Source organism: Cyprinodon tularosa, unplaced genomic scaffold (assembly GCF_016077235.1).
Source record: "Cyprinodon tularosa strain WSP-4 unplaced genomic scaffold, ASM1607723v1 ctg6, whole genome shotgun sequence".
Lineage (NCBI taxonomy): Eukaryota > Metazoa > Chordata > Actinopteri > Cyprinodontiformes > Cyprinodontidae > Cyprinodon > Cyprinodon tularosa.
In genome coordinates this window covers 3,723,421-3,737,847 of record NW_024039340.1, presented here as the reverse complement: position 1 = coordinate 3,737,847, position 14,427 = coordinate 3,723,421, and the positions used below count along the sequence as shown (strand labels likewise).

General features: G+C 44.1%; 1 protein-coding gene across 2 annotated transcripts in view; it reads right to left on the bottom strand.

Moving 5' to 3' along the window:
* The window catches only part of asap2a (ArfGAP with SH3 domain, ankyrin repeat and PH domain 2a), a 120,581-nt gene that overhangs the window by 41,487 nt on the left and 64,667 nt on the right, over positions 1-14,427 (bottom strand). For both annotated transcript variants that reach the window (XM_038307044.1, XM_038307045.1), the window contains exons 3-4: positions 13,820-13,965; positions 13,349-13,423 (exon numbers count right to left, since the gene is read on the bottom strand). In XM_038307044.1, the coding sequence (XP_038162972.1) occupies positions 13,349-13,423; positions 13,820-13,965 (221 nt within the window). The remainder of the gene's footprint in view (positions 1-13,348; positions 13,424-13,819; positions 13,966-14,427) is intronic.

The window sequence follows — 14,427 nt, the reverse complement described above, 5'->3', positions numbered from 1 at the left end:
CCATCCTTTTCCCCTTCCATCCTTCCATCCACCCCTTCCTCTATCATCCTTTCCCATCCATCCACCCTTTCCCATCCATCCACCCTCCCATCCATCTATATAAACCCAAACTATCCAAAATCCATCCATCCATCCATCATCCACCCCATCCATCCATCAACCACCCACTTTTCCATCCAACCACCCACCCCTCCATCCATCATCCACCCATCCACCCAACCCCAATCCACCCAAATTTCCATCCATCCATCTTCCATCCATCCTTCCTTTCCATCATCTACACCATCCATCTATCCACCCAAATCATCCACCCCCTTACTATAAACCATCCATCCATCCATCCACCCAAACCTCTACCCACCCCATCCAAATCCTCTATCATCCATCCATCCCTTATCTATCCCCCCACCCATCCATCCATCTTTCCATCCATCCACCCAAATCCACCCTCCACCCATCCATCCATCATCTATCATCCATCCTTCTATCCATCCACCCAATAAAACCTTTCCTTCCATCACCTCCACCCATCATCCACCCATCCATCAACCCATCCATCCACCCAAATCCTTTCCCTCTATCATCCATCCTTTCCCTTACTATCATCCTTCCATCTATCCACCCAAACCACCCTCTATCATCCACCACCCATCCATCCTCTACATCCATCCACCCCTTATCTATCTTCCATCCACCATAATCCATCCATCCATACATACTTTCCCCCCATCCTCTATCACCCAAACCATCCCTTATCTATCATCCATCCATCTATCATCCATTCACCCTCCATCCTCTACCCAACCACCCCATCTTCTATCATCCATCCTTTCCCTTTACTATCATCCACCCCATCATCCATCCCCTATCACCCATCCACCCATCCTCCTAATCATCCATCCATCCATCCTCTACCTTTCCCATCCCCCAAACCTCTATAAACCAAATCCACCCAAACCCTCCACCATTCCTTCCACCTCCACCCCATCCATTATCATCCACCCAAATCCACCCAAACACCCACCCATCCATCCACCCATCCATCATCTATCATCCATCCATCTACCCATCCATCCATAAACCCAACCCAACCCACCATCCATCTCTATCACCCCATCCATCAAACCATCCATCCATAAATCCACCCCCATCCATCCATCCAACCACCATCTCCATCCTCTATCACCCAAACCATCCCCCCACCCACCATCCATCCATCCACCCTCCTTTCCATCATCTACCCACCCCACCCATCTACCAAACCCACCCTCAACCCACCCAAACCATAAATCCATCCATCATCTATCATCCATCCATCTACCCAATCCATCCAAATCCATCCATCCATCCTCCCCCCCCACCATCAATCCATCCACCCATCCATCCACATCCCATCCATCCATCCATAAACTACCCACCCAAACCATCTATCCATCCATCCATCCATCATCCCACCATAAATCCATCCACCCAACCTCTACCATCCACCCACCCCTTTCTATCACCCCATCCTCTATCATCCATCCACCCCCTTATCATCCCCCATCCATTTTATCTTTCCATCCACCCATCCATCCACCCCTTTCCATCCCCCAAATCATCCATCCATCCTCAATCATCCATCCATCCCTTATCTATCACCCAACCCACCAACAATCCATCCACCCCTTCCCCCCTTCCATCCATCACCATCATCCATCCATCCTTTCATCTATCATCCATCCATCTATCCATCCACCCAAATCATCCACCAAACCCAAACATCCTTTCCATCCATCCGCTATCTTCCACCCCAACCCCTTATCTATCATCCACCCACCATCAATCCATCCACCATCATCCATCCACCATCATCCATCCATCCTTCACTATAAACCACCATCCCACCCATAAATCCATCCATCCACCCCATCATCCATCCATCTTATCATCCATCCTTTCCACCCAATCCCCCTATCATCCATCCATCCATCCATCCCATCCCCCTATCCATCCATCCACCCCTTATCTATCATCCCCCATCCTTTTCCCCCTCCCCCATAACATACATCCATCCATCCTCTATCATCCATCCTTCCCCTTATCAAAATCATCCACCCAAATCCATCCATCTTTTCCTCTACCATCCATCCATCCATCCATCCATCCCCTATCATCTATCATCCATCCACCCCATCCTCTATCACCCCTCCACCCCTTATTTTATCATCCACCCCTCACCCCTTTCCACCCCATCCCTAATTTTAAACCATCCTTCCATCCACCCCATAAATTTCCTTCCATCCACCCATCCATCCATCCATCCCATCATCCACCCACCCATCCACCCATCACACATCCACCCAATCTATCCATCCATCCATCATCCATCCCATCCATCATCTTTCATCCATCCATCCATCCATCACCTTCCACCATCCATAAATCTATCACCCATCCATCAAATTCCAATCCACCCAATCACCCACCCAAATCCATAAAACCCCACCCATCCATCCATCCATCATCCTCACCCCATCCATCCTTCCATCATCTATCATCCATCCATCTATCCATCTACCCAAACCACTTCCACCCCACCCCATCCTCAATCATCCTCCATCCCTTATCTATCATCCATCCTCTATATCCTTCCATCCTTTCCACCCAAACCTCTATCACCCAAACCAAACCTCTTCATCCATCCATCCCTTATTTTTATCATCCACCCATCCCATCCATTTTCCATCCATCCATCCTTTCCCTTTCCCCCCATCCTTCCATCATCCACCCATCCTTTCCATCCATCATCTATCATCCTTTCCATCTACCCCATCCTCCATAAATTCCACCACCCTTTTTCACCCCCACCCCCATCCTTCCATCATCCACCCATCCATAAATCCATCCTTTCCATCCACCATCCCTTCTTTCCACCACCCTTATCAAACCCTCCATCCATCTATCCACCCACCCACACCCCAAATAAATCCTTTCCATCCATCCCATCCTCTATCATCCATCCATCCCTTATCTATCATCCATCCATCCATCATCCATCCATCCATACATACATCCACCATCCCCCTATCATCCACCCCTCCCTTATTTTACATCCATCCACTTTTCACCATTAAAAATTTCCATCCATCCTCTTTTCATCCACCCCACTTCTATAACCCCACCCCACCCCCTTATCTATAAATCCTTTCCACCCTATCCACCATCTATCTCCATCCATCCATCCTCAATCATCCTTTCCATCCTCATCATCCCCATCCATCCTCTTTTCATCCATCCCATCCATCCATCTATCACCCAAACCATCCATCCATCCTCTATCTTTCCATCCCCCCATCCATCCCTATCACCCTTTCCCCCCCCCTTATCTAGCATCCATCCATCCATCATCCATCTATCCATCCATCCATACATACATCCATCCATCCTCTATCATCCATCCATCCCTTATCTATCATCCATCCTCTATCATCCATCCATCCTCTATCATCCATCCATCCCTTATCTATCATCCATCCATCTATCATCCATCCATCCCTTATCTATCATCCATCCATCTATCATCCATCCATACATCCATCCTCTATCATCCATCCATCCCTTATCTATCATCCATCCTCTATCATCCATCCATCCATCCATCCTCTATCATCCATCTATCCTCTATCATCCATCCATCCATCCATCCTCTATCATCCATCCATCCCTTATCTATCATCCATCCATCCATTCTCTATCATCCATCCATCCATCCTCTATCATCCATCCATCCATCCATCCTCTATCATCCATCCATCCCTTATCTATCATCTATCCATCCATTCTCTATCATCCATCCATCCCTTATCTATCATCCATCCATCCATCCTCTATCATCCATCCATCCATCCATCCTCTATCATCCATCCATCCCTTATCTATCATCCATCCATCCATCATCTATCATCCATCCATCCATCCACTATCATCCATCCATCCTCTATCATCCATCCATCCCTTATCTATTGTCCATCCATCCATCATCTATCATCCATCCATCCATCCATCCATCCATCCTCTATCATCCATCCATCCATCCATCATCCATCCATCATCCATCCATCTATCCATCCCTTATCCATCCATCCATCCATCCATCCATCCATCCATTCATCCATCCTCTATCATCCATCCTTCCCTTATCGATCCATCCATCCATCATCCATCCATCCATCCATCCATCCATCCATCCATCCATCCATCCTCTATCATCCATCCTTCCCTTATCGATCCATCCATCCATCATCCATGCATCCATAAAGAAATAACAAAAGCTGATCCCAAAGGTAAAGACTAGGCTGAGAAGGAAGCGGTGAAAGAAGGAAAAGCAACCATGTAAATAGAGAAAGAGGAGAAAGAGTTAGAGGAAGGAAATGTCAGCGGCAGAGAGAGGGGAAAAAACAGGCAACAATGGCTAAAAATATCTCAGATATTCCTGGGAAACGTAGAGCGGCAGAGAGCAGCAAGAATGGTAAAGCTGTTCCCAAGAGAACAGAGGATGCCTGACCTTCTGAAAAGTGAATTTTACAGATAACTAAACAGAGAAGAAAAGCAATCCCTGCTGAGATGAATCTATTGCGCTTAGCTTGGGTTGCATCTTTGCAACTTTTCTCCAGGAGGAGCAATGAGGCAGACTCTGGAGGCATTTGGTTTTTCTCAACCACAACCAGAAGTTTACACTGCAAAATGTTGCAAACATCTCTAAAACGTAACACAGCTTTCACTATACCTCACAGCAGGGATGAGTTTTTTTCTCCAGATCTTGAACCTTTTTGTCACAGCAGACTCACCTGGAGTTCTGTTTCTGAAAAGGTGGACGTGACAAAAGCTCAGAGTCACAGGGGAGTGAAGCAAACGCCACCTCATTAGCTTTGTGATGGTAGGAGAAAGGAAAAACCATAAGGATGGATGTTTCTTTTGTCTAGGGTACAACCATTCTGCTGCAGAAGATGGATTCCTCCAAGGATTTATACAGCTTTACCTGAAGTCATAATGAACATGGAAGGGAATGGAAGGACACCAGCAGAGGGACTTCTGATAGTTCTTAATTTGCTTAACATAAAAACAACACAAAAACCCCAGAAAGCTGTCATTTAGCAGAGCATGTGGCAGGTCATTGACATCACTGAGGTATCAACTCTGGAGGCAGACTCCATCACTCCCAGTTAAACCTCCTGGTTCCCCTGCTGGTATATGCTGGGACTCATTGTCCTTCTACAAGATGTTTATGTTACATACTGCCCCCCTGTGTTTTAGGAGAATACTACAATTACGGTTGCATCATCGAGTAACCCCGAGATTCCACATCCTCCGTCACTGCTCCGCTCATGTACGTTGTCATAGCACTTGTGCATCATGTTAATCAATGAGAACTGCTACGCCTCAGAACATCAACATCCATGTAAGTCTTCTCCGTCTGTGACTGCAAAAATATGGAGCCAAGGAAACTGAAGCAGAGCAAGAAGGGAGAAACCGCTGTAGGTGCGATTTGTGCAGGCGTTAAATTTCCCAATGGGAAATTCCATTGGGACCAAGTAGCACTAAATTGGTGACTTAGAAACGACGCTGTCAAGGAACGCTATGGACAGCGGAAACATGCAAGAGGAGGAGAGTTTAGTGTCGGAGGTCGTGGATGAGCCTCCGCCGTCATCCATTTTTTATTTAGAGGAGGAAAGCGGGGACGAAGATTTTGTGGAAGAGGACCCCAGGGCGGCAGAAGCTTGGTTTGGTGTAGAAGGCTTCCAGCCGTACATGTTTGAGCCCTTGCCTCGCAACGCTGCCAGTTCTGTTAGCTCTACGCCTGCTGAAGACACAGACGTCCATCCCCGTGAACACTGGGACGGAACTCAATGGGAAAGGAAAGATTCTGATTTCTGATTTCAACCGTTGCGTATATTAGCTGCGACATATGAATCAAGATGCTATGACCGAAAAATTTTAATTGACAGATGACCGTTGATATATGATTGGCCGAATTTAGGTGTTCAGGCTGATGCATGAAATAACGAGAAAAAAAAAGACAGGATTTTTTTTTAAATAGAAATTTTCAAACTCTTGGGACAATATTGACTGATAAAAAGTACATTTATATAGATGTTTAAGCCAGAATGATTTGACATGTTAATATACTAATAACTGATAGCAAAGGAATGCAACTCAATGAGGTGCAGTAGATTGAAGTTCAAATGCAGTGGGTAGGGATGGGAATCGAAAACCGGTTCCTGTTCAGAACCGGTTCCGTATTTTCCGATTCCATGGCATCGTTTGGCAGCTCGCTGAACGATTCTTTTTTCGATTCCCGCAGCACCAGAGCCTAGAGCGCCGGCTCTGGGGAGCACGACTTACGTCACGTTTTTTACGTAAGTTACGTAAGTTACGCAAGTTACGCAAGTTACGCAAGTTGGAAGAACTATTCGAGGAGGAAGACAACGAGCTGCGGTCACTTTGTGAATCAAAGCCCCGTCTTTCCTTAGCCCAGAGGGTAGATCAGGAAATCCAGCTCTATAAAAGCTTGCCCTCCATCCCCTGCAGGGATAGCGCCACACTGTGGTGGTGGAACAAGCAAGATACGCTGCCCTTGCTATCTGGACTGGCTGTAAACTACCTCTGTGTGCAGGCTTCCTCCACCCCATCTGAGAGGGTGTTTCTTCACGGCTGGAGACACCATAAGCGCTGAAAGATCCCGTATCCTTCCAGAAAAAGCAGATATGCTCATCTTTCTGCAAAATAACTGTTAATTTTCCCTACTACTGTTTTATAATTAGTATTTTTTGTCATTTAAAATAGGTTATTATCCCATCATTTGTTATTAGACTTTGTTGGTTATTAAGTTTGTTCTTGTATTCATTTTTCATTTAAACACGGATGTTACTCCAGTTTCACATTTCCTGTGGACATCTTGATCTTGTTGATTTTGTAAGATTGTGCAATAGTTAAGTAAACAAAGTTGATGCTGATAATCAAACTGTTTGTTCTCCTTTTTTCCCCAAATTGGAATCGAAAAAAGAATCGATAAAGAATCGAATCGTTTCATAGAATCGAAAAGGGAATCGGAATCGTGAAAATCTTTTCAATTCCCAACCCTAGCAGTGGGTATTTAAAAACTTTAATTTCTTCTCATCTGACCTACATGAACAGGAGAGCTGAAGTTCTCACTTAAAAAAAGGGCATTTATTATATCCAGAAAGCCTTGCACTAAGCAGCAGGGTTTTATTATTCATCACAAAATCTATTTGATCTCAAGTACAGACCGAGTAATGCCTCTATAACATGTTGCCTTATCTCATACTTAACTGAATTTGTCTCCACAGGCTTCCTCTGTGTTTGACAAAACAGCCACTTCAACCATCACTTAATCAAAACGCCTTCCCTCAGCTTCCTTCGGTCCAAGCTGCCTCTCGTGCAGGTCTGGACCTTTTCCTGCTTCCTGAATGGGCTGAGAGAAGACGGGATAAGTAATGGAGCTGAAGCGGGAATTAAGAGACGACTGGATGTGGAGCGGATCCGTTACCTTCATCCATGGTTTACTTTTCTCTTTAGGGTTATTTCTTTGCTCTCTGTGTGTGTGTGCGTCCGTTCAAAATACCTATCGGCCAGCAGCTCATTAGGTCTCTGTCAGTGGGCTAATGAGAATCATCTGAGGGCTAATCAGTGGTAAGTGGGTGAGCATTACAGATGTGGGCGGCGGGAAAACTGAGCGGTTCTCCAGGGAAAGGAAGGACGGAGAGAGAGAGAGATAGTTGTGGAGTTAAAACAGACACATGAAGACAAAGACAGGAAAAGCAGATAGACCCTAGAAGGAAAGAACCCACAGGACGGAGGGAAGCCAGCCGAGTGGCCGAGGGTCATGGGGACAACGTCTGCATCCACGGCAACCGGCCTCATTAGACCGCTTCCTTTAATCACATCAGACTTCATAGGAACCAAAGCCAATCATCTGGCTCTAAAGTGAAAGGTCAGACCCGTCAGACTCTGTAACGAGCTCTGATTGGATTACAGGTGCTTCTGACGAGCGTAAATCTGGCAGGTGGATACACTCAGCTGTCAATCTGTCACAGATTATTGGATCTTAATCTGTGTCTGTGGTACCAAAAACTCAGGTGAGACAGTAGCAAGCAAAAGGCAAATGTAAGCAAACAGATTCACACATCTTTAAAAAATATGAATCAAAAATTAGATTAGAAAGTAAACAAACTGAAAAAGGGCTCTTCTATCAGCTCAGTTCTGTCTCATCAAGTTAAAGAATCCCGTTATCCCCTTAATCTCGATCGTATCCGCGTCAACATCAAACTTAATGGGTTCGAGGTTGAGCTAAAAATAATTAAAGGGAAGCATCCACACCTATTTCCATAATCTTACAAACAAACACTGCTGAAACACGCCCTCTTTGGCAGAAGGTACACAAGCGTCAAAAATAGTTGGGTGAATTAAGCGACCGACATTTCACAGTAGAATAATCAAGTTTTTAGGTTTTCCATTCAACAGGTATGAAAGGACAGTTAAAGACGTACAATGACAGCTGTCTTCATCGCAGTTTTTTTATATTTTAGTTTGATTTAAGGCAGCGATTCTTAACTTGTGTTCGATCGAACAATATTGGGTTGGATGAGCCGGTCTCAGGGGTTCAGAGGAGGTAAAGACACGCTTGTGTAAAGTCCGTGATGACAAAGATTGCTTTTTTGTTTTTTAAACACACCCCGCTTAGCCATCAATCGCTGCAGTTCCCATTTATTGCTAAGAAATTGGAATTTTTCATATGATTTATTACAACAAATCTTTACGAGCAAACCTTTTGGAGGATACTGGACAGAAAAAACAAAGAAAATGAACAGACTTTATTCTGGCCCCAGAAAAGTACGTTGTGGATGACAAAAATCAAATTAAATTTAAAATAGAAAAAATTAAGTTATTAAATAAATTTTTAAAGGGGTGATAGAATGATTCTATAGGGTATCTGGTCCTTCAGGTCTCTAATAGGGTGTGTAACATTGGTTGGGCTGAAAATGGCATATTAGCTGTTCTATGGGCCCTAATGCAGCCTGGTTAAAAGCCCTAGAATGAAACCACAGGTTTTCTTCCTTTTATGGTATGATCATGGATATTTAGATGAGCTGTGCTCTGATTGGTTGGTTTACAACGAGCCAAGTTGCTGAGCAAAGACGCATCATAGCAACAAGCACTCACTCACTGAAACATCAGATTGTTGATATGCTAGGCGGACCAGTAGGGGTGTGCAAAATAATTGCCATGACGATGCATCGCGATTCTAATTTTTGTGATCTACTGCATCGATTCTTGAAGGCAAGAATCGATTCTTAATTAAAAAAAATGAACAAATAAAATACATGAATGGTTGGCGCACATCAGCCAAACCAAGTGGAATACAACTTCCAGTCCAGCAGATGTCGCTGTGGATGTGTTGACGCCCGCTGCTTTGTGTCACAAGCATTTCCGGCCGCGGGATACTGAGACGAGTCATATGAAATAAAACGTGGAGGACACTATGAAAATTCGCCCCGCGGCTCCATCACATTTCCAGTCAGATGCTTGGATGCATTTTGGCTTTAAAAACAAAGAAGGTAAGAACGAAATTGATATGATGCACGTAATTTGCAAAAGGGGAAATATACATTTGAATGTTTTCATTTCATTGGTTTAAAGGACCACTGAGGCCATGTAAACGGCACTGATTATCCTTAATTTGTTATTTTAAGCTTTATAAATCCTAAGATCTTTTTGTCAGTGTTTCCACGCCAGTAATAGTAATATTTGTGTCCAGTATTTGTTTCCATGGCAACGCCTCCAAAAGTCGTTTCAATAAATACAGCTATGTATGAATTCAGTTGCTTTCAGTTATGTATCAATTGAAGACACGATCCAGATCACACCCAGCCAGATCGCAATATTTCAAGTATCGTGATGCATCGTGATAGAATCGCATCGTGGCATGCGAATCGTGATTCGAATCGAATCATGACTTCTTTGCCAATACCCACCCCTAGTGACCAGACTTCCTCTTTTTCCCGGATATGTCCTACTTTTCATGCCTAAAAAAATGTCTGAGGGGGAATTTAAAAAAACATACACACTTCATTCCTCACCTTCACTAGATGTGGACATACTTTAGTATATTCTGCTGTAAAATTAATCTTATATTTTCGTTTTTTACTTCAGGATTCAACCTATTTCATAGGATGCACAGCGTTGAGTGGTAACAAGGTGACTGTTAGAGAGTAAACGAAAAATGATTGGCTTATTTTTCTAACTAATCCAATCAGCTCTCTGATCAACCAGTCGCCTGGAACGCTGGTTGAACAGAGCATCGCTTTGAACAGATACGCTGCACAGGTTTCACCAGCAACTTCCTCCCCACATCCCGCTCTCTCTTGTTTTGCGTGCGCGATTAAAGTAGTTCTATACCGCACATGGTGCAGAAATTATTGTATTGCCGGCATGCTCTCACTCGCATTAAAAAAACTGCCACCTCACATAGTCTAAAATCTGGGATAATTAATGAATTTATGAACAACTGTCTACACTAGGGGTGTAAATATCGTTTTGTATCGATGCATCGATCCAACAGCCGACGATCTGATGCATCGATTCATGTATTTTTTTTTCCTCCGGTCTATTTTTATCCATTTGCTCCTGGGTGTAATTCTCCCTCCCGTGCTCTGGTGGCGCTAAACCTATTTTGCCCTCCTACCTCGCTTCCTGGTTATACTCCTGCAGCAGTGTGTCGCAGTGAGCTTGACACAGACATTTTTAAATTATACTCAATATTGAAGCGTGGTCTGTGCTACACGCTGTGGGTCTAGATACGGCCGAGGCAGCGAGGAAGTGGGGGCGAGTTTAGTCCGACGACGGAGGGACATGAGGGCCAAAAAGAGCGGAGATCCGGGTGGAAAAAGGGCCCCAGCGTTCTCGCTCACCTCGCTCTTCTAGCGGGTCAAACTTCACGAGTTGTTTGCGCAATTTTGGTCATAAAAACAAAACAAGCCGGCCTCCTGTCTGCGGCACTGTCTGCGGTCAGCTACAATTTGGGAGAGGAGCAGCGGAGGAGCGTCTGTGGAGGGGGGGGACGTCTGGAGCCGAGGTATTGAATTGCACTCATTGCACTGATTATTTGCAGGATTTTTGCAGTATTTTTTGATGCAACTTTTCTACTTCTGCTTTTTGCTGTTGTTTCTGAAAAAAAAAAAAATGCATAACGATATTACAGCTTTAATTGATTTATTCCAAATGTGAAACATTTTCTAGCCTGTAAGTTGTAAAAAAAAAAAACTTTTATCGATTAATCGAATCGAATCGTATCGTGGTGTATTCTTGAGTATCGAAAATAATCGAATCGTTGGGTCAGGAAATGGATACTGAATCGAATCGCCATGATGGATGTGATTTACACCCCTAGTCTATACCAAGGAGAGTCCCGGAACGGAGAGTTACCGGCCCTCAGGCCCCCCTCCTCCGGCTGAGGACGGGCGGTTCATGGCTCTCTGCTGAGGTCCGGTCCAGTCAGCGGCCCAGCAGTCCACACTTCATAAAATAATACCGCAATTTGCTGTGAGTTCATGCACTGTGTTGGTTTAGTTCTTTGAGCAAGGTGATGTTCATGTTCACCACCATTTGTGCACCAGTAAAAACATATACCTGTGTCTTGAATTTGGAAAAAAAAAAGGAATATTTTATTTATCACTAAAGAACGTTTCAGTGAATGCACAAATGAAACTGGTGCGTTTGGTACCTCAAAAAAGGTTAAGAACCACTGATTTTAGGTTGGGAGATATCTAACAATTTTCCAGTCGATATTCGTTAGTCAATCAAATGGGGACGGACGATATATTTGTGCAGGTGACTTTGTGGGCAAAGAAAAGCCCACCTGCAGAGCGCGTCTTTTGCATCACTAATGCTAAAACCCAATAAGGTCAACATTCTTGTTTCCTTGTTGAAAATGTAGTTCCTTCCAGTGGGAATAGTTTTCTCATTTCCAGTTCTGACACTAGCTACGTTTACATGGACACAACTAATCGGATTGAAGGCCTGATCAGATCAAAAATGTTTCATGTAAACAGGTCAGACTGAAGATTCTAATCCGATTCGGTCCGATCGGAAATAAATTTAATTCCGAAAGAGAGAGGTGGTTTTTGCCGATCGCCATTCTGATTGGCGTCCATGTAAACACCCATTCGGATCTTAAGAGTAAAATAATCTTCACTGCGCATGTGTGCGACGTCAGCGTGACGTTTTTCCGCCTTGTCAACAACAGGAAACCACTGGTCGCTCTCGCTCTCGCTGTGAACAACATGGCGGGAGGAGTCTAGGAACGCCGACTTATACACTCAAGTTCATTTAAAGCTGCAGGAAGCAGGAATTTATCCTCCTCCTCTTCCTCTTTTCTCTCTCCAAAGCCCACTCGCTCTCCCACGCCGGTTCAATCGCTCATTCACTACATTTTCTCTCGGACATTTCGCTGCCAAGCGCTTTTTTCCTCCTCTCTCCTTTTTTCTTTCCTCTCGCTCCGAGCGCATCGTTTGTCAGGCCTCCCAAAAACCAGACGCAGACAGAACTGCCAAGTTTGGCAGGAAGTTCTGCGCATGCTTAAAAGATTTAATCTGATCCAACGCTTGGTACATGTATACACACGTCATGATCGGATCATTTCATTTAGTGTCCATGTAAACGGAGATTTTGAATTTCTGATCAACCAAGGTTTGGATCGGATCGGGGAAATTTTGCGCATGTAAACGTAGCTAATGTTATATTATCTTTATTCATTTGTTCATCTGAATGCTGAAAATCAAACAGACTAAATACTGGGGTGGAGATTTTTTATTTTTTATGGAGCTTCGCTGGAGAAGAGAATTTTCTTATTTTGTTGTTTAATTTTGTATTCTTTGTGTTAAAATCAATTCTATAACAGACAGACCTGTAAGCACACATGAAAAAACCCTGCCTCTCTCTGTTACTGCTGTAAAAAACAAAAACATGATTGATGGGCTGAGTCTATTATTGAGAATGTGCAATGTGGATATATATTGTATTGTTCTTTCTGTGTAACTGACTCTGACCAACGTGTGACCCCGCCCTTTGGGACAACAGATGAAAATCAGCCTGGGGCTATAATCTGCCATGTTTACATTGCATGTATGTCCATCAACAGGCACTGTCCCAACCAAATAAAACAAAAATCAAATAAATCAGGTGATCTATGGATAACCCAGTAATGCAGCTGCAGGACCTGGATGGTTAGGGCAGTTCTGCTCTCAGGTTCTGCTCGTTATAAAGATCCCAGAGGAAGCGGCAGCCTTACCCCTTTAACTCCCTTCAGGTCTCCTTTCAGCAGGCTGTCCAGGGGGAAGGTGATGATGTTGTTCATGTTCTGGAACTGGGAGGCAAACAGGAAGAGGAGGATCAGAGGTTGCATTTGCATTTTTACTGATTAAAAACTCAGCAAGCTGAATAAAAGCATTCAGAACAGACAAAATGACGCCTGTGACTAAAAGGTCTTCCGGATCTAAAACGTAAAGCCCTGGAAGTCTGAGCTCACAGACATGCTTCCAACTCAACATCCAGCTCAGGAAAAAGCTCATACTTTACATCTTTGGAAGTGATAAAAATAAAACCAGGGAGCAGCTTCAGGCTGACCCAGATTTAGGGGATTTTTGGAGCTAAAATGTCTCCCTGTCAGTGGAAAAGCTGGAGCTCCATTAAGGAGGCGCTGGGATCCAGCTGGACCTGTGATGTGCTCAGGTGTCAGAGGGCTCTACCCACACATACTTACAAGGTTTTTGAAAAGCGCAGTCAGCTCCTTGGTGAAGACGGAGAACTTGAGAAAGGCTGAACCCAGGTCTGGATCATCTCTGTAAACACAGTTTTCCCCAAACTTCTCCAGAGCCTGAGTGTACTGCTCCTCGTTCTCAACGTGGGCTGGAAGACAAACACATACAGCTCAACAAACCGAGGCGGCTAATGCGATAAAGGAAATGACACGGATCAAATTAGGGCTGTGCAATCAATTGCTTTTGCAATATAACCCCAATTTAACAAAATACAATTCCCAAATTACAGGGGAAACTAATCACATTGTATTTAACAACAGTAAGGCTCCACGTTTCTGTTGGTAAAACACTTGAAGTGGGTTTATCACCATGAAGAAAGGTGGAGAGAGTTGCAGGTAGCATACACATCCATGCATGCAAATAGAAGTAAGCATTACTTTACATAAAGGTTACAGTAAACATGTGCAACAATTGATTCTGAGCAAGCAAGCTTTCAAAAACTTAAAGCCTAGGGAGAGACATCTGCAAGCTTGGGACTAGTGCAAAGGTAAGGTTGAAATCACAATTTAGATTTTGGCAAAACCGTTCAGCACTGGTTCAAGTATGACAT